Below are 19,631 nucleotides of genomic sequence, written 5' to 3'. Positions count from 1 at the left end.
CAGCCTATGACTACATGTCCCCATCTCACTAGAGACTCTCATGGCTCAGGGGTTAAGGGGAACACCCAAGTCTCCAGTTCCCTTCCTGCTTCATCTGTACCCCTCCCCCCAGCAAAAAGGAGGACAGGGAGAACCTTCTAAATAACTCCACAAAGACAGGAGCCAAATGATAATGCGATAGAGTAGCTGTTCAAAAAGGCTTTGATTTCATTTTGTGATCTGTGTCAAACTGCCTCATTCTCAGTGCGGGTGACCCCTCCTCCCCAGGAGACGAGAATGGAAAGTGGGGGTCTTTTGTGAAGTCTCGGCCTCCCCAAGGCCCCAGGGAAACCCCACATAGTTCTGAGAGTTGACAGGAATCCTGGCAAAGACTAAGGTGGGTGGGAGGCAGTGACAAGTAGGGTGGCGGACACCAGTCAGGAAGCTGGGGTGGGGGAGAACCCCGTCCTTGGCCCTGCTCAGCCTTGGGGCTGCCATGTGCATGATGGAGAAGGGGAGATTTCCCCCCACCTTGAAGCACCCCTTGGCTGGGCACGGCTTTGATTCCGCTTAGGGCTCAGGTGAGAGAGGAGCAGGAAGCTGTCATGAGCTGGCTGCTTCATAAGGTGCTGCTGGTGCCCCGGAGTCCAACACCACGGACAAACTGCTCCAGCAGGCCGATGGCACCAGAGGGACTGGGGGCTGCTGCCCGAAGCCCCACTGTGCTGCTGTAGGCAGCCAAGAAGGCTGAGCGCACCTCCTGTAGCCGAGTCTCCCGTTCACTCAGGGCTGTAAGCCTGTGCGGAGGGAGGGAGGGAAAGAGAGAGAATGAATGCATTACCCTGGGGCAGGATCCAACATTCTCTTCCTTATGCCACACTGCCTATCCTTCTGCATTCCTCAGTAGAAGGCCAGCATCTGCCCCGTGGCCATACTACCCTTGTGGTTCAGGCCCCAAATATGTGGCCCTGTTCCTCTCTTAAACTCTCTCTCAGCTCTCAGGCTGCTGTTCCTACCTGGAGAGGCCAGAGTCCTCACCTTCAGTCACTGCATTCCCCGGGTAAACAGCTAGGAAGGTGCTGGCTTTTCCAGCAGGATTTCTTTTCTCATTCTATCTGCTTTTCCTTCCCTGGCCTCTACAGGCACTTATCACAAGTCAAGAAGGGGAACAACAAGTGTGAATTCCACATAAGGCTGTTTGATGACTTGAAGAGTCTTTAATAGAAAAGGCCTGAGATACCAGCCACGCCCAACCTCGCCCAACCTCTGGACTCAAAGTTACACGAAGTCTAGGGGTAGGAGGGACACAGAATTCGAGGAAAGGTCACAGACCCACATGAGATGAGCCCTCACGTTCCCATCCACCTAAGCACCAAGACCAGCCCTGACCACTAACTCACTCCAAAATTTCCCCTAAGAGACCAATCACTGGGTATCCCCTCCTGCAAATTTGTTAGAAGCAGCAGCAATATCCCCAGTTCCCAGGCCCAAATGACTTGCACCTAGGGCCTGGGGTAGCACACGGAGATATGGGGTAAGTGAGTGTCCAGGGGTAAGTATGGAGAGAACAGACCCAGGGAAAATAGATTGGTGGGAGTGGGGGGGGGGGGGTGTGAGAGAGAGTGAGAGAGTGAGAGAGTGAGAGTGAGAGAGAGAAGAAGCAGCAGCAGCAGAAGCAGGTTGTAGGGCGAAGGAAAGTCAAATAGCTCTAGCAGCAGCACTAAGAAAATGGGGCTGATACTGGATTCCTGCAATACCATGAACAACTCCGAAGTCTCTCTTGGCATGTGGGGGAGATACGTGGCCCCAGATTTTCTTTACTTCCTAATTAGGTTTTACGTAGGCTGGAGGCCATGAGTGCTTCTTTAGCTTTTCCTGAGAGCATATAACCAGGAGAGATACAGATAGTAGTTCATATTCACAGGGAATATCTAAAGGTCCATATGTATGCATTCTCATGGCCCCCTATTTTTAGGAGGCCGAAAGGGGAGAGATCACAACCTATTTAGAAACAAGATAACTGGAGCCCAGAGAGGGAATGTGATCCACTTGAGGACATACGGCAGGCAGAGACTGGAGCTACCATAGTGCCATTCCCTCTCAAGAGATGAGCTAGCAGGTTCAGAGAAGTCAAGGCTGAAATCCCAAGACAGAGCTGGTAAACATATTGGTTTTTTTGTTTTTTTGGTTTTTTTGGCCATGTGGCATGTGGGATCTTAGTTCCCCAACCAGGGATTGAACCCGTACCCCCCTGCAGTAGAAGTGCAGAGTCTTAACCACTGGACCGCCAGGGAAGTCCCCAGAGCTAGTAAACATAACAGCTAGGATTTGGATTAAATTCCTCTGACACCAAAGCCAAAGCAGTGAACCCACATACTATGTGACCTCACCAGGAATCAACCCTGACCCCACGCCCATCCTGCAATCTTGGAGGCCATGGGATCACGGAGAACCTAGCCCTCCTCTGGGAACCACCCCTAACCTGAGGGTTGGCTGGGAGCACAGAGAGCTACCCAAGGCATAAATTGTAGGATCTGGGGCTACAGCTGCCCGTTTCACTGGCTAATACCAGGTAAGTGAGGGGTGCTATTAAGCAGGGGCAGAGATGTCTCTGCTTCCTCCAGAGATGGCTCTTAGGCTCTCTGGTTGAAGTAGAAAGAGCCTACAGAAAGGTGCAGACAACTATTTCTTTAATCCTCAAAAATCTAAGAGATCTTGTATCTGGCTTAAGGGCCTGGCTATAGAGAAGGCTGTACCAGGCACCAGTGGCCCCTGAAGTCCTTGGGCTACTCCCTAGCTGCGGGGCCAGGGCCTGTGAGCACCATCTAGGAATCCCAAGGTCTGGCCCCTGCTTGCCCTCAGCAGGAATCCTTCTCGACTCCCAAGGGCAACTTGCCTCCAACCTGTCAGCACGGGAGGGTATGAACTGGATTCTGGTGGTGGTGATGAACACCCAGCACCCGGTGGGGAGGGGAAGGCCCTTAGGCAACCACAGACCAGAAGCAGATCCTGCTCCCCAGGCCACCGGAGGCTCTCCCCGCCTGACATCCGTGAAACAGCAGTGCAGGCAGGGGGCAGGCGGCAGCCAGAGAGGCAGCTGCTCTGCTAGAACTGGAAGTCCAGCACTGGAGCTCTGGAGGGAGAGGATTTTACAGGCTTGGGCTTTGGATGGGCAACCCTGTCCAATTTTCTTTCCTGACCAGAGACAAAAGCAGATGACAAAAGGGGGGAGGGGACAGCAAGGAACCCTCGGTTCTGCTTGGGAGCACAGCCCTCGGGCTAACCCAGCTCCGTTCTGGCTCCGGTCTCCACCATACACCTACTTTCACTACTCCACTGTTCTGCTTTCAAAGGGTTCTCACGTCAGGCAAAGCCTTGGACAGAAACAGAATCTTTTATAGCTAGAGTCCAGCCAGCTATCCCTAAGGGTGTGTGCCCCAAGAGGCCCACGGCTGGGTTTTAGAGGCCGGGGAGAGTGAACACACTCCAATGCACTTCCTGAGCAGTCCATCAGGCCTCCTCCATACCTCAGGGTCCAGGAGCAGTGAGGTATACTTAGCTGAGACACTCGGGAGGGGCAGGGAGCCCAGGCCAGCTCCCTGGGGCCTGCTGCTGCCTCATTCCTAGCCAGCACTCAGTGGCTCACCAGCTTTTGCCACGGGCAGGGCGGGGGGCGGGGCACCCTGTCTTCTCGAGCAAGACACTTACAGACAACTGTTAGGGAGCTCATCCGGGAGGCTGAGAGGGAGAGAGGAGTCTGTGTGCAGGGCAGCCCGTTCCGGAATACTGCCACAGCCTGTTACCATCTGCCAGCTGCCAAAGTCTGTGGAGAGAGAGGATCCGGGCAGGGGATGGTCCACTGATCTGGGGCAGAGAGGAGAGAGAGGGGAGATGATGTGGTCAGTCATATGCCTGACAGGGGAGGCCCTGGAGGAGCGGGGCGGGGAGGCTATGGTGGCCCTGGGACCGGGCCACAAGGGTCTGTTGGTAGAGCATCTGTAAAGTCAACCATTTTCTCCAAAAGTACAAGAACAGCTGGACAGGTTATGACCAAGAAAGAAGAGTAAAAACCACAAGGCAGGGACTTCCCTGGTGGTGCAGTGGTTAAGAATCTGCCTGCCAATGCAGGGGCCACGGGTTCGAGCCCTGGTCCGGGAGGATCCCACATGCCGCGGAGCAGCTGGGCCCATGCACCGCAGCTGCTGAGCCTGAGCTCTGGAGCCCACGAGCCACAGCTGCTGGGCCTGCGTGCCACGACTGCTGGGGCCCACGTGCCTAGGGCCTGTGCTCCGCAGCGAGAGAGGCCACTGCAATAAGAAGCCTGAGCACCGCAATGAAGAGTAGCCCCCGCTCGCCGCAACTAGAGAAAGCCTGCACACAGCAACAAAGACCCAACGCAGCCAAAAATAAATAAATAAGATAAAATAAATTTATTAAAAAAAAAAAATAGACCATAAGGCAGGCTCAGCTGTGAGGACAATGCATCATGCAAAGACTTACAGGAGCAAAAGAACAAGAGCAAAGCATGGTGACTAAGGTGAGCCAGCAACCAAAGCCTGGGATCAGGGCATGCCTGCTCTGGCTGACAAAGCAAGTAAAATCTCAACAGCACCAAAAGGAGGGGAGCAAGGCTGAATGCCCCAGGAACCTGGGAGGCAGGATCACCCCACACTCCCTGGCATGTAGATTGGCAGAGTGGCAATGCAGAACCCAGGGCCACTGAGGTCCTATGGTAGAGATGGGAGAACAAGCCTCTTGGGGATGGTGCGGGCAGTGACCTAGATGGAAGAGGAAGGTGACGGGAGCCCTGAGCCCCGCCCTCCTCCTCTGCAGCGCCTTCCAGGAGCCAAAGTTCGTATTCACAAGCAACAACCCAGCAAACTCACTGGCTATGCCCAGAGGGAAGGAATGAATCAGGCAGCCAACTTGAAAACTTCATCAGGCCTTTTTCAAACAGAGGTTTGGGGGGTGCGGGGAGAGGAAGGCTGTATTGGGAATCTACCACTGCCACCACCTCCCCACTCACAGCCCAGCCTTCTCTGCTGTCTCTGGACAGTAGCCCAGCTGGTGGGGGAGGAAGGGAGGAGATAGGGAAACATCAAACAAGGCCCTTCCATCAGCTACCCCAGGTCCCAATCCCCAGAGGTACATCATCTTTGATGCTTGACCCTTTGTTCTTTAATTCAAGAATAGCAGAAGGTGCTCCTGTAGGGACCCAGAAACAGAGCAGAAGCGTGAATAGTGGTACAGGGGGTGGGAAACTGAAAAATTAATTGACCTTGGCCCACCCAGTTAGCTGGAGTCAAGGGCTCCTAGACTGAGATGACAGTCCCCATGGGTCCCCAGGCCAGCCTTATCTTCAAGTAGTTGCCAAGCTGAGTGCAGCTCTGGCCAGTGCTGCATCTCTGCTGATCGTAAATCATCTCCTTCTTAGAGGCAGGGAAATGGCAGCCCAGACAGGTAAGGACACTTGCCCAAGGTTCCACGGCTAGAGAGTGCAAGAAGAGATCTTTAAAGCCAAGATTGATTACAGATTTGTTGTACAACAGAAACACCTTGAGACCAGGGAAAACAGCTAGCTTTCTACGTTAAAGCCGCCATGAATCGGAGCCCCCCTGCAACATAGAGACTTGCCATATTCATTGCTCCTGCTCTACTCTGGAAGGTGTATGACAGCAGCACTGGGGATGAGGACAGGCCGTGGTCTGCTACCTGGTGGAAGCCCTAGTGACTGACAAAGCAGGGCTTCCTCCTTCCTACGTGGAGAAACTTGGTAGGGTTCAGGCCAGACACTGTATCTCTGGTGATCCTTAACTGTCTGTAAATCAGAGACAGCTGCCTACATGCAAGAGCAAGCTACACGCCACCGTGTGGTGCCTGCCCTGTGCTTCCTCTGGGTCATGCCGGAGTCTTCAGTCAATGCAACCCCTCTTGAGGGCAGCCCGGCTCCACAAATCTCACCTCTTGCTCAAACTTTAAGGTAAGGTAGAGTTTCTTTTCCAGTTTTCGGGAAAATAATTGCTAAACAGCAGAGTGTTGAGGGAATGAAAGTAATGTGAAGCAGAGGAGGCTGGGTAGGATGAGGGACTTAAGGGGCAGGGAACATGGGGGTTTCTTATGCTCCTAACCCCGCTCCCCAGGGCTATCAGAGACTCACACTTCCAATGGGAAAATGACAGATGGAATATGGTTACAGAGAGGTTCCCAGCAAGGGCTCTTGGTCTCCTAGGCTAGTCCCTTCCCTGTACTTCCCGTGTCCAGCAGGTAGCACCCCCAGGCAAGAACCATGCTTGAAGCAGCCAGGAGACAGCTGTAGTATGGAGAAGGCAGCACAGATAACAACAGGGCGCATGATCCCAGGGGTCACAAAGGAATCTCAGCAAGCAGCCAACCATCTTTTGCATCTTTTTCAAGAGTGAGCACAGTCTCCAAATGAATCTTCGTATTTGAGGCTTTTGTCAAGGAAAAGGTTGCAAAGCAACCGTTGCGTTCCTGGGTTTGAGAGCAAGGGGCTGTGCTAAGCAGAGAGGTCCTCGCAAGTGCACCTCTGGAGTAGCTGGCTAGAAGGGGCACCTAAAGATGACAGGGAACAGTCATGAGAAGGAAGCACCTGCACCTGCCGAGTGAAAGAAGGAAGGAAAACTTTCAAGTTAGCCTTGGTACACAGGTAACGCAACCAGCCTTAACAAAACCCCATGCTCTTCTGCCCTACACCCTTACTCGAGTGCAAACACAGCATCTACCTCCACCGATCTACCTACAGGACTGGAGGGCACACGGGGCCAAACCGCCCTCCAACTGGACAACTGTGGAGCTGACAGTGCTTCCAAGGTCATCCCTCCACATCCCCAGGGCCCAGACCTCTGCCCAGGAGGCTGGCTTCTTGGCAACATTTCACTCCCTTAGATGGGTATGGCCTAAGCCCCTCTTCACAGCACCAACAGAGCTGAACCGCCTCACCTTGCCCCACACCTGCCAGACCTCTGCTGTGGCCAGCTCAGGCAAGTGTGTTTTAGCTGGTCCTTTTGGAAGGGGTTACAGGAGTACCCACACAAGCAGAGCTGGCCCAAGCCACACAGCTGAGGCGAGGAGAAAGAGGTCTGGCCTGAGGTACCTGATCTGGCCTTTTACCTAGCTGCCCAGTGCCCTGACACAGCCCACAGTCCTTCAGAAATGAGACTGATAAGGACAGATCTTAACGACAACTACAGTTTACTGAGCATTTCCAGTACTCATGGAAAAGATGAGTATTACTATATGCCAGGTACTTTGCTCCATTATCTCACTTAAACCCAAACTTATGGAGACCAGGATCATTACTCCCACTTTAAAGACGGGATAAAAAAGACTGAGCTCAGAAGGGAAGTGTTTTTTCCAAGTCACACAGCTACAAGCGGCAAAGCTGGGATTGAAACCCAGGCTGACCAAAACCCACGCAAGCCGCACAGTACACTGATCTTCCTTCCTGATAAGGGATGGTGGAGGCCTCAGGGATTGGCTCAGGGATGGACACGTAGCTTCCAACTGGAATAAAGCACAGAGTTTCTGATCTATGGTTGGAAAGAGGCCTTCACGTGATCCCTGGATGTGAGAAAGGAAGCACACGGAGTAGCTGGCCACCATTGGGGAAGCTGGCCAGAAGACAAAGCTAGCATGTAGAAAGAGGCAAGGAGAAAGAACCATAGGGAAACGGAGTTGGAACCTTGATGAAGCTGTGCCTGAAGGCTGCATTTTTCCAACGTAAACCAACAGTTTTCCTTTATTGTTTAAACTCTTTTGAGATGGATTTTCTGTTATTTGCATCTAAAAGCACCTGATCTGACAGCTCACAGAGAGGGCTTGAAGGTTCACAGCTAGGAAGGACCTGGGCAGTTAGTTGCCCATTTAAGCCTCTGATGAGAAAAAAGAAACCCAAAGCTATCAAGTGACATGTCTGAAGTCATGCAGGGAACGAACATTTGAGCCAAGACCCAGAATCCTAGCCTTTCAGAGAGCCTGAATGTCACCTAATCTGTACCTACCCCCCACCACTACTAAGCCTCCAGGTGATGGTCCCACAGCCTCTGCCCAAGTGAACACCTCCAGGAATGGGGCCTTAGGGAAGAATCCTTCCGTTCAACAAGGGCCTGACCCCACGGAACAAGTGACTTCAGAAACGGCTAGGACAAGATTCATCAGATTTGAAAAGTCATCAGTTTCCCTCAGCCTGGACTTCAGGCATTGGGGTATGTGTGTGTGTGTCTGTGTGTCTGTGTGTGCGGTGTGTGTGTTTGTGTGAACCAGAGACCTGTGCTTTCCTGCAGCAGCCCAAGGAGAAGTCTTTTGGGGCTCCAAGTTTTCTCTTATGGGTCTCAAGCTGGCAATGCCTTTAGGCTTCTCACCGCTCATCTCTGGTCTGGAGCTGTGGCCCCATGGGAGAACACATCAAACGTTAAGACAGGAACCCTATGTGTTACAGAAAGCAATCCGGTTTCTCTGCCTCATTAAACATAGCCGGGGACAGAGCTCATTGCTCATAACAAGCAGTTAGTAGGTGGTGAAGGATGGGGAAAGAGAAGCTATCTGGGCAGCAGAGTTGGCGCCTATGTTGTCACTTATAGCTAACCAACCAGGCCGCTGGATGTCCCTCAGCCAAGTTCATGTGCTCTTCAGGCAGCTTGGCTTCCAGCTGGGCTCAGTGGTAGCGCCATCCCTCCTCAGGCATGGACAGTGCTATGCTAGCAACCCCCATCCCTAAAGATGTCTGACTCTGGAGCAGAGACCAAGACTACACACGGAGCTGGGCACTTTACTGACCAGGGCTCGGAGAGGCATGTGAGCACTGGTCCTGCCTCTTCCCAGTCCCCAGCCCTACAGATGATGAGAGATTTAACAATGGTCCAGAAACGCAACTCAATTAGAAGCTGCTGCAGTAGCAGCTAACGATGCACAAGAGCCACTAGTCTTGCCAGTGAAGGGTACGGGGTTGGGACTGGATAAGAGTCAGCACCCCACAGAACTTTCTTCTGAATCCGACACCTACTTCTTAACTTTGAACAAAGCTTCACCAATTCTTTTCACAGGGAAGTCCTACCTTAAAAGAGATATGCTTGTAGAACCTGGGAATGTGGAGCATAGGAAACCCAGAGAATTCACATTGTAAGGGGAATTTCAGCCGTCACAGATAGCTTTACTAAATAAAGGGTTTCTTTCCACACAGTTCCCTCTGCTGCACTAAAAAGCTGATTGGCTGTTGTTACCTAAGAGAAGCAGGAAAGCTAATGACAGGATCCCTCAGGCACTTTAAGATAAGAGAGACTAAATTAATTTTAATGTTAATGGAAATATGTAATTATAATTAGAATGCTCCAAATCTGAATAAAGTAGTCTTTCAAATCCTCTGGCAGACAAGCAGCCAATCCAGAACCTTGTCACCTGGCCAGCCCAGCCTGGCTACAAGCAGTCACTCCCAGAATAAACCAGCAGAGCCATCAAACACCTCACAGCAGTCCACCCCACGCCTTTCCAAGGCGCCCCATTTTGGTCCAGTTATTCCAGCCTCCTTCACCAGGCCCCAGCTCAAAGGGCCGTGAGATCAGGAGGACACCCCCAAACCTCCTCAGCCTCCTGGACCATCCTGGACCAGCCATAAGCATCTGAGCCCCCAGTGCAGGTAGATAACCACTGGTGAGACCGAGGGAAATGACCACAAGATCGGAACTAGGATCTTTTGTCAGGAAGAAGGGAATGATAAAAAGCTAAGGTGTATGATGGGGTGTTGCCTCAGTGGGGGAGCCCCCAACAGTTGGACAGTTAAGACCAGGGAGGACCCAGGGGACAGGAGGAATCTCCTGGTTTCCTTCCCAGTTGTCCAGCAATGTCTGGACAGGCAGAAAAGGAGGCAGGGACGAGGAGCAAGAGCTCCAGCCCAGAAGAGCAAGGGTCACGCAGTGCCGCGGCAGGCCCACAGCGGCCCTGAGGCAAGCTGCACAGACAAGCGCGGTGGCACAGAGGATGCGGATGAGCACGGCACGTGGGCTTGTCTGCTCGGCACCATCTCCGCGCAGCTGCCTCCACCAGACCCGTGGGGACAGAGGGGTTGTGGCCTTTATTTAACAGACTCAGCTACAGCGCTGACAGACACGGCAGTGCTCCAGTTGAAGGGCTCACCTTCAGCGGTGAGCACACAGGACCCCTCTGGACAGTGCAGCTCCTACTCACCCAGAGCTGATCCGCTCAGCCTGTGTGGGGAGGGTGCTTTTCCCCACCTTCCTCCATTGCTTGCTTTTGCCCAGAAAGGAAAAACCAGAGGACGGTGATGGGAGGAGAGTTCCCAAAGTTTCAGGGTTTTCCTTGTGATAAGCTTGTGACCTTTGGGTTCAGTTTCCTCCTTGGTAACATGCCTGCCACAAGGAAAGACCTGAAATTCTGGAGCAGTATCCAACAGAGCTGGGCTTGAATCTGGAGTGGACTTCAACGCTCACGATCTTTCTGCTAAATGTCTTTTCTCCCTGGAATTTATTAAGGACCTCTTAAGTCGCACAGTTCTTTGTTCTCTTCAGAAGGGCCAGACATTCTCAAGGCCTTAGAAAACAAAGTAATTCATAGGACTCCTTCCCTGGCTGTATGACATGGAAGGAGTGTTAAGGGGTCAGCTAGGAAATGCCTCCCCCAAATGCCAGGCCATCCCTCAATCCTAAGCCCCTGGCCAGCGCTCAGCTTTAACCTCACCAAGGAAACATCAGTTCTGCGGCACACTCCAGCCACACCTCTCCATCCTGGCTGAGCTGCTCCCTTTCCAGATGTGCAGGCCTGCGAGGGTTGCCCCAGCCACACACATCTAGCCTAGCTCCCTACCGTCTGTCCTCTTCAGGGCCCCACCCATCCAGACGAGGAATGGGAGAGCCAGAAGCACCTCGGAGGATCTAGCGCCATCTCTTTAATCAGAATGTGAGGTCCACAGGGGGGCTGAGACCTGGCAAAGGCGACGGGGAGGGGCAGCCCCAACTCCCTGCCCATCACATCACAACTACTACACCTTCTGGATACCCATCTGCCAGGGCTCTGGGAAGGGGGAGTCTCAAACCACTCTGCGAACCAGCTCCTGCTCTGTATCCAAACATTAACCCGTCCTCCAAGCAGCGCGCGAGCCCGCAAGCTTGTCGATCCCCTCTGGCCTCCTGGGTATGCTGCCCGCCAGGCCGCATGCCCTGGAACCCCACTCTCCAGCCTTTTTAACAGGGAAGGGTAGCCACCCCACCATTAGGACTTTGGAGGTCCTCACCTGGGCTTGGGGACCTCCAGGGGACTGCTACCCAGCCTGAAAAAGTTGTCAGAATGGTTTGAGGACGAGGAGCTGGAGGACTTGGCTTCCACCAGCCCCTGGTGGGAAGGCAGGCGGTCCTCTGAGAGCTGCGGCCGGTTCCAGAGCACACTCTGTGGAGAGGATGAGTGGCTCTTCCTCCTGCAGTGGAAAGATAGGGCTGCTGGCTAAGGGGCCACCTCGGGCAAACCCTCTGCCCACTTGTACTAAATCTCAGGGCCCACTTTTTACTTGCACTGGAAAAATGCCACATGGGAGTGGGCATACTTCAGCACCCCCTTGGGCTCGGCCACGGGCAGCGAGGGCTGGGTCTTCACAGAGGGACTGTGACGTCTGAACAAAACTGGCCTGCTGGCCTCAGTGCACACGCTGGAAAACAGATTCCTAACTAACACTTTAGTAACTGACCTTCCCTGCTAATGTTATACAAAATATTGAGCCCTTTGTCCAGGGGGAAGGTCATCTGATTCTCAAAGGAGCTGACCCTCAACAAGCTCCCAATTCCCAATCATTATTTTGTATTCACCCCTTTTTTCTTTTTCTAAGCTGGCCCCCCACCTCCCAGGCAAATGATACAAGGCAGCACCCCCAGGAAGTCCCTTTAGCACCAGCGCCCCTCACCCGACCCTGTCTTCCCAGCCCTGCAGCTTCCTCCTTCATCCCGCAGTGCCCCCCACCAACCAGATGGCTGGCCTCTGAGGCCCAGTAGAGACAGCAGGGCATGGAGCTCAGCTCTCAGGCCTGCTGTCGGGGGCCCCTTTGTTCCTGGGGCTCCCTGGAGTTGGAGCCCTGGCTCACAGCTGTTAGCAAGCTTAGTTCCAGCCTGGCCCTCACCAAGCTGCCTGAGTCTGTGCTCCTGCAGGGACCAGCTCCACGGTCTCATAGGTGAAGCTCCCGGCGGCTCCTGGGGAGCTCTCCATGACCAGAGAGAAATCACTGCCAAGGCTGGTGGTGCTGCCACGATCCTTCCGTCCTGAAAGAAGCCAGTGCCATCAGTCAGCACATTATCTTCTCCTGCTAGGGGTCCCCCACCTCTTCCACACAGAAGAGAAGTTTCTAGAACAAACAGTCCCTATGTGGTCTAGAGTCAGAAAGATATACAGAGAAAGTCTGCTGGGGCCCATGACTCACTCAGCATGCAGATATCTTCCACAGTGAAGCCTGCATCCCGGGCTGGCAAACTCTTCCTCCTATAAACAGAAGCCAGGACAGTGAATTCCAGATTGGGCTGCAGTCTCCCATGTCCCCCGCATGCTGCCCACCTGGGAAAGAAGCTCCAACTCACTGGAAACTCATGGACACAGGTCCTACCTAAACTGCTGCAGAAAGGCCAGGCCCACTTCTGGGAGGCCAGCAAAGCCTGCCGCCTCCCTGTCAGTGTGGCCCTCAGAGTTCAAGTCTGGTCCAGCACACTAGGAGCTTGGATTTGGAAAGCTTGGACTTGGAAAGCAAGCAAAGACACCAACTCTCACAGGGGTCCTAAAGCAATTACCAGGCAAGACCCCTGTGTTTGCCGGGCTGGAAGCAGACTCTGCTCTGTGGCGGTGGGCTGTGCAGACACCCCTCTGCAGCAGCGCAGGGAAGGAAGCCATCGGCTCAGGCAGGAGAATCTTCTGCCATGGCGGTGGCATGGGGAGCTGGGAGTCCCCCTATCCTTGGGCTGGCTTTTCCCCGCAGCAACGAGCCCTGCTCTCCTAGTCACAAGATGAGCCTCTTCAGCCACCGGCCCTCCCCAGGTACCCCTACCTGCCCTCAGAGTGAAGGCAGGGACAGGAAGCCAGCCGGCCAAGCCTGCAGGGAAGCAGGGCAGGGATCAGGCAGCAAGCAAGAGCCCCTGCCCTAGCGCGGCCCTTCCCGGAGCACCTTGCTCCCAGGGAGAGCAGGCCTCTCCTTACCTCTGTATCTTCAGAGCAGAGAACTCCTCAGAGATGATATGCTTCAAAAAATTGAAGCAGAAGAAGAAAATCTGAGAGACCAAAAAGCAGCACACATGAGAAGATAGCAGTCTCCAGGGAGAAGAATCTAGGTGGCAGAACTCCCAGGAGAGGGCAACCAGTGACCCTGGTCAACCCCTGATGGACAGCAGCCCTGCTTTGGGGACCCTGCTGGATATTCTGGTGTAGAAACAGTACGGGCAGTAGGGAAGGCTTAGGAGGTCGCGCAGCTGTGCCTGGGGTGGGGCAAGGAAGGAAGGGCGTTTCCTTCCGGAGAACGCAAGAGGGTAAGCCAGTGACGTTTCACACCATCTTCAAATTGAAAACACACGTTCTCAAGCTACTGAAAAGGATGAAGAGAACAGCTGCTTCTCTCCCTCAGCCTCTCCTAAGAACCCCAGGGAGAGAGGCTAACAGGGAAGGACAGCTGGGAGAGAATTTCGGGGCAAGAAGATTAGTGGACACAGCAGGAACACAATGCAAGGGCAAGAGATCAGATTTTGTAGAAGAAATACCCGGAAACAGTGGTTCAGGAGAACCAGGGGTGAGGGCAGCCACTGCCTGGCCCACAGCCTGCACTGTTCAGAAACTGTAAGGGGCAGGACGAAGTCTGAGGCGGGCAAAAGCTGGAGGAGGCTCCTGAGCTCTGACCCCGCATCCGCATCCCCAGCTCCGTGAGCAAATTCTCTCTTCTCCCTTCCAGCCAGTGCCCTGGTCCAATGGGCCTCTGTGAAGTGCACACAATGCATAGTCTCTGCAGTTGATTCTGAAAGGTGTGGTCCATCAACCCCTCACTTGGAAAAATACCCACAGGGTATCCCAGAGCCCCGTAAGGTCTCCTCAAAAAATAAAAGAGGAGGGAGGGTGCCTAGGTCAGGCCAGTATGAAAACTTTGTTACATAACTTTTTTTTTTTTTTGGCCGCCCCGCACAGCTTGTGGGATTTTAGTTTCCCGACCAGGGATTGAACCTGGACCCTCGGCAGTGAGAGCACGGAGTCCTGAGCACAGAGTCCTAACCACTGGACAGCCAGGGAAGTCCCCGTTACATAAAATTAAATAGGTGTCTTCACCACAGATTTTTTAGTCTTTAATATACTAATGTGCTCTGAGAGCCTCAAAGGCAAAGGAGGGGTACGGAGCTGTTTAACAGGCCCCAGCTTTTTGCATGTTTTTAAAGTATCAGAGTTTTGAGTGTGTGCGGGAAGGAAGGGAGGGCTAAGAGAAAAGCCCACACCCCGCCAACCCTCCCAGCTGAGAAGACCCTCTTGTTTATGTTGAGACGTGGCCAGGGTTTGAATCCAGAATCCACTGGGCTCAGCCGCATCCCCTGCCCCGTCTCTGAAGGTGGAATCTGGCCTGCTCTGGGGATGGGGAGACAGCATGGGGGACAGCAGGTACTGGAGCGCCAGCTCCAGCAAGTCTCAAAATGAGAGGCTGCAAAGGGGCTTTACGTGCGGATTTCAGTGCCGAAGTCACCGCCTCTGACAGAGTTCATGGAGGCCTCTGAGGAACAGGCTTATGAGCTCTGCAGTCCTGGCAGGTGCGATCAGTGCTCAAAAGAAGAGATGTAGAAGGAGAGAGGAGCAGCTGAGGGGGAGGAACAAGAGAAGAATGCACAAGATAAGATGCCCAGAAGAGGCAGCTTCAGGAGGGTGAGAAAGATGCCTCAGGAAAATGCGGGGGGAGCCAACACTGCGTGCAGCTCCCACGCTGGGCATCTGGACTCATTCTCTTTGTGAGGCAGCAGAATCAACACCGGGAGACTCAAGGTTAATCACATTACCCAAGGTCACCCAGGTAGTAAGTGGCACAACTGGGGTTCACACTCAGGTCTGACTCCAGGTCTGTGTGCAGGGAAAACAGGCTGAAAACAAGAGTACCAAAGAGCCAAAGACTGAAAAAAGTAGCTAAAAGGATAAGGCGTGGACAGAGCAGAGAGGAGGAAGGAGGGACACCGCCCGGACAGGAAGGGGACCCACAGCCTGCTGGCCGGGACTGGTCTGGTGGTGAGGAGCTGGCAGGACCCTGCTTGCACGGAAGGCCCTGGGGCTTAAAAGCTGCCGAGTGGGTGTGATGAGACAAGGGAGGACAGGGAAGAGCTTCTGGCTTTAGCTGTAAGGATGAGGGGCACAGGAAAAGACTTGTAAATTGGTTCCAGAGTGCAGAAAACAAGGTCACCCGTAAGAAGGCTGGCACAGAAGGGGGGGAAGAGGACTGACACACGAAGGTCACAGGTAAGTGTTCTCTCCGCGAGAGAGGGAGACTGAGGCTCAGAACGGGGCTGCTGTGCCAGTGCTTTTCCTGCCACGCTGCCTGATCCCAGCACACACCAGGCAAGGAACCGCCCCCAAAGTGTGGACACCAAACAGACCATCACCCTGTCCCTCCTGGGGGTAAAAGAGCCCGAGCTCGCGGAGCCCTGACGTGTGCTCGCGGACCGTGAGCAGAACCCACCTCCTCTCCTTTGCTGAGTCGATCTACCAACATGTGCCTGAAACAAGAAGGCGAGGAGGTCAGAGCGAGCAGCTCCCAGACACGAGGATGAAGGGGGACCAGAGGCACAGGGACAGCCCATGGCTTTGGCACCTCAGCCTCAGGTGGGCCCGACCACACCTTCTCTCTTCCCAAGGGGGTGGGACCGTCTTCGCCTTCAACCCTGTCACAGGGGCCACCACACCCACGCACACAAAAAGGCGGTTCCCAAGCACCGGAGCACCCCATAGCCCGACAGTTCCCGAAGGCTCACCCGAAGAGGAACCAGTCGTAGGCTACCGTTAGGTAGAGGATCTCAGCGGGCTTCAGGGACGCGTGGATGAGCCCGTCCTGCAGGAGACGCGCCCAGATCAGAAAGAAGCCTCCCCATGACGGCCCCTCCTGGCCTCGGGGGCTGAGTCACAACCCCCGCCCCCGTGACAACCAGGCTGCCTGACAGCCCCCGGAGCGGGGTTAAACACGACACCTGCTCTGGACACGTGAGGTCCCTCGCTCCGAAGCCTCTCTGCTTTCTGGAAACAGTCCTAGCGCTCATAGAGAGTACATCTTGGAAGGGCCTCTGAATGCTCCCTGACCCCACGGCCCAGCCCGTCCATACTCACAGCCCACAAGGAAAGGCGCAGGAGAGAGATGAAGAGGGGCGTCCGGTCCCAGCCTGAGATACAGTGTACCAGCAGTCCGCTGTCATCTACACAGGAACATGGAACGGGAGGCCCAGGAGAGAAGCAAACACGGGCTGATGAGAAGGGGATGTGCCACCGCCCTGGCCTGGGGTGAGAGCCAGGCCACCCCAGAACCACGGCCTAGCTCCAGGGGCAGGCACGTGATGTTTCTGCCAACCTGGCCACAGTGACTGGTTCAAGGATGGGCACTGGATCCAAACTGAGGCAATGAGCGGGAGCTCTGGGACAGAGGCCGTCTCCCTCTTCTGGAGGGGTTAAGATGGCAGGAAACAAGTCCGGAATGATTGCCAGCCATGAAGCTAACTAAACAGTGGGTATGAGACAAGGAGAGATTCTTTGTGGTATTTGGCACCTGGCTCTGCTCTTGGGCCTTCTTGGTTATATAAACGAATACATTTCCATTTGTTCAAGCAAGTGCAACCCCACACAGGTCCTGACTGATATGGAGGAACCAGAGTCAGACCGCCCTAGGACACTGAGCACGATAGGCTCATCCAATCAAAACAGTCAAACTGGCTGGAGTACCCTCTGGAGAACAGGCCCTCCAGGGGCTCTTGTGTGTGCCCAAGAAGAGGCCAGGACTGACTTTCTCTCACCTTTCTGAACCAAAAGAGGCCACTGAAGCCCCACACAAAAGGCTGATGCTCAAAGCTCAAAGGCCAGCTGACCCAGTGCAGAAACACATCAGCAAAAGGCTGATGCTGAAAGCTCAAAGGCCAGCTGAATGTGGTTCAGATGGTAACAAGTTCATAATTTGGGGCATGGAATAAATCTGCCAATGACAAGGGAATCCCCAAATCCTTCTCCCATAGAGCAAAAGGCCCCAATAAACACACATTCGCGACGTCAAGACCTGGGAACACCCAGAAGATCCTATGGCTTGAGGCAGGCAGAGGCAGACTCACCGTCACTGTTAATTATGGAAAGCAGCAGTTTCAGGTAGTTTTGTGTTTGTTGCACCAGATCCCAACTCTGTTGGAGAAGAAAAATAAAAGGATTCTATGAATAGGTGTTTAACTCAGAATGGGAATTTAAAGCATTTTTAAAATAAAATGCTATGAGTTATTCTGGGGAAACAAGTACCCCAGGCTCACTTCACTTGTCACACGTCCCTGCACCCTCACCCACGGGCCCCTCCCTCAGTGTGCTTTGACCCAACCTGCCAGTGAAGGAGGGGAAGCCGTGCAGGAGCCTGGGCAACCCACAGCCCCACAGCCACGAGCAGCGGCCGGACACTAGCCTCCTCTGAGCCCTGGGCTCCGGGCACAGCTGTCTAGGGAATTAACAGAAGCCGACAGAGAGCCTTGAGCCCGTGGCCATTGTCACCAAATGGAAAGAGCCATTTCTTTATCGGCCATCACATCACAGAAACTAAGGTAACCATCAACCTTCTCATCAATCACGTTTCATACGTTTTTTATTGCTACTCACTGCATAGTCTTTTAATGAGTAACAAATGCAGTCTGTTTGGTAAACAAAAATCTTTTAAAACAGGAGGCCCGTGAGGTGGGAGAGGAAAAATAAGCAAAAGCCACAGAGATTGGAACCTCTGTTCTAGCCCAAGCTAAAGGTCTAGACTAGACCCTCTGAGAAACAGTCCATTTTGGAATGCGGAACCCCACGGAGGGGCCTGACCCAGTTCTGCGGCCCCCTCCCCCTAGCTGGGGACAGTCTCTTAACATGACTGCTTCTCAGTGTCTGGGGCTGTGCAGAGAGGGCGGTGGATGCCAGCTAGCGAGAGCGCCCCCATGAGGAGGGTGAACACAGCACCTGTAATTGGAATGGTTTTCCCAGGAATTTAAACCAGGCTCATTTACCTGACCTTCCCACGGACCCTGGAGAGTCCTGACCCACTTTCAGGAGCTCCAGAGAAAGCCGCTGCAGTGCCGTGCTAATAAACTTATTACCCATGGTGGCTCGGGGGTCTCTCCACTCATCTGGTTCAACGTGTCAGACACACCACTGCCAAGAGATTTCCTCCGAGCTGTGATTCCAGCGGGTGAGGAAAAGCAGGAGAGGCGGGAGCTACGCAGCAGGTGTGCAGGGAGGTCAGGCTGGCTGGGGGAGGACTGCAGCGGCCGGGAGAGGGCAGGAGGTGACCAAAGACGAGCCCGCAGGGCAGCTCCCACAACGGCAGCTGTTTGAAGGGGACACAAATGACCAAGGAACGGCGGCAGACACTGCTGGCCACCGTGCCCAGGGCTGGAGCAGGAACCACAGCCTGGGGAGCGCTGGGTCGGCAGAGGCCCAAGGTCACACAGCTAAGCTGAGCTGGGGTCTGGACCCAGGACTGTGGTCACACACTGCACTGTAGGAACACTTCCTCAGATACCAGAGTGAGAAACAGAAGAGGACCTGGGAAGTGCATGAAAATCTAGGCTCACCTCTGACTCTCTCAACCTATGTGTGCCGTGACAAAGCCTCCGGGTGCAGAGGTGAGAACCACATATCGGCCTTATGTTTCCATGCCTGGTGCACTCTTTCCCTGGCTGGCAAACTCCTACTCATCCTTTAAAGGCCCAGCCCCATTATCTTCTCTACAGAGTCTTCTTCTGTGGCCACTGGTCAATATCCCTACTACGCAGGTGATGGTTATGCTGTTGCCTCGGAATTTTCCTAGACTGAGCCCAGTGAGGGCGGAGGCCATTTTGGCACCTCTGCATCTGTAAGGCTTCGTGCTTAGGGACTAGGAGGTACCTGTAGAATGTTCTTTCACTGACTGTTCATAGTCAGCGGCCAGCTTGAGGAGCAGCTGCCACTGGAAGGGGTCTTCGGGCACAGAATGAAAGAGCAGAGCTCTATGGAATTCCATCGGGCCACACAGAGGTCAGCAACACCCACACATGCACTACTGCTCGTGCAATGGGAAACAGTGGTGTCAACGTGACTGTGGGCCTGGCCCTGGGACACAGCAGTGAACGCAATGACTCCAGCCCTGAGGCTGGAGGGAAGGGAAGGCAAAGTGAATCGCTGCAGGTGTGCTAATTAAAAGGAGCCCTCTAAGATGCTGCAGGACCATGGAACTGGGGAGGTGAGCCTAGCCTGACCCATGGGGACCCTTAGGCAAGGCTTCTTGGAGATGGTGACATGCATGTGAGAAAAGGGGAGGGAAAGCACACGAGTGTTTGTGGCAGAGAGAACAGCATGTGCAAACCTGGAGAGCAGCTTCCCTAAGGGGTGGAGAGGCGGTCAGGGTAGCTGGAGGAGAGGGAGGGGACAGCCAGTGAGTCACAAGAACA

At 54.0% G+C, this 19,631-nt stretch overlaps 1 protein-coding gene across 6 annotated transcripts in view; it reads right to left on the bottom strand.

The window, feature by feature from the left end:
• Nucleotides 1-183: 183 nt before the first annotated feature.
• The window catches only part of MTMR14 (myotubularin related protein 14), a 42,939-nt gene continuing 23,491 nt past the window's right edge, over nucleotides 184-19,631 (bottom strand). For 4 of the 6 annotated variants that reach the window (XM_059940287.1, XM_059940288.1, XM_059940293.1 and 1 more), the window contains 10 exons: nucleotides 17,298-17,364; nucleotides 16,312-16,397; nucleotides 15,963-16,039; nucleotides 15,671-15,707; nucleotides 13,177-13,247; nucleotides 12,413-12,471; nucleotides 12,116-12,254; nucleotides 11,243-11,422; nucleotides 3,688-3,843; nucleotides 184-776 (listed from right to left, as the gene is read on the bottom strand). In XM_059940287.1, coding sequence (XP_059796270.1) covers nucleotides 599-776; nucleotides 3,688-3,843; nucleotides 11,243-11,422; nucleotides 12,116-12,254; nucleotides 12,413-12,471; nucleotides 13,177-13,247; nucleotides 15,671-15,707; nucleotides 15,963-16,039; nucleotides 16,312-16,397; nucleotides 17,298-17,364 — 1,050 coding nt within the window. In that variant the 3' untranslated portion in view covers nucleotides 184-598. The remainder of the gene's footprint in view (nucleotides 777-3,687; nucleotides 3,844-11,242; nucleotides 11,423-12,115; nucleotides 12,255-12,412; nucleotides 12,472-13,176; nucleotides 13,248-15,670; nucleotides 15,708-15,962; nucleotides 16,040-16,311; nucleotides 16,398-17,297; nucleotides 17,365-19,631) is intronic. The other 2 variants (XM_059940290.1, XM_059940291.1) reach the window with 1 other exon arrangement.

This window comes from Balaenoptera ricei, chromosome 11 (genome assembly GCF_028023285.1).
Source record: "Balaenoptera ricei isolate mBalRic1 chromosome 11, mBalRic1.hap2, whole genome shotgun sequence".
NCBI classification, from domain to species: domain Eukaryota; kingdom Metazoa; phylum Chordata; class Mammalia; order Artiodactyla; family Balaenopteridae; genus Balaenoptera; species Balaenoptera ricei.
This window is presented reverse-complemented; position numbering and strand designations above follow the sequence as displayed.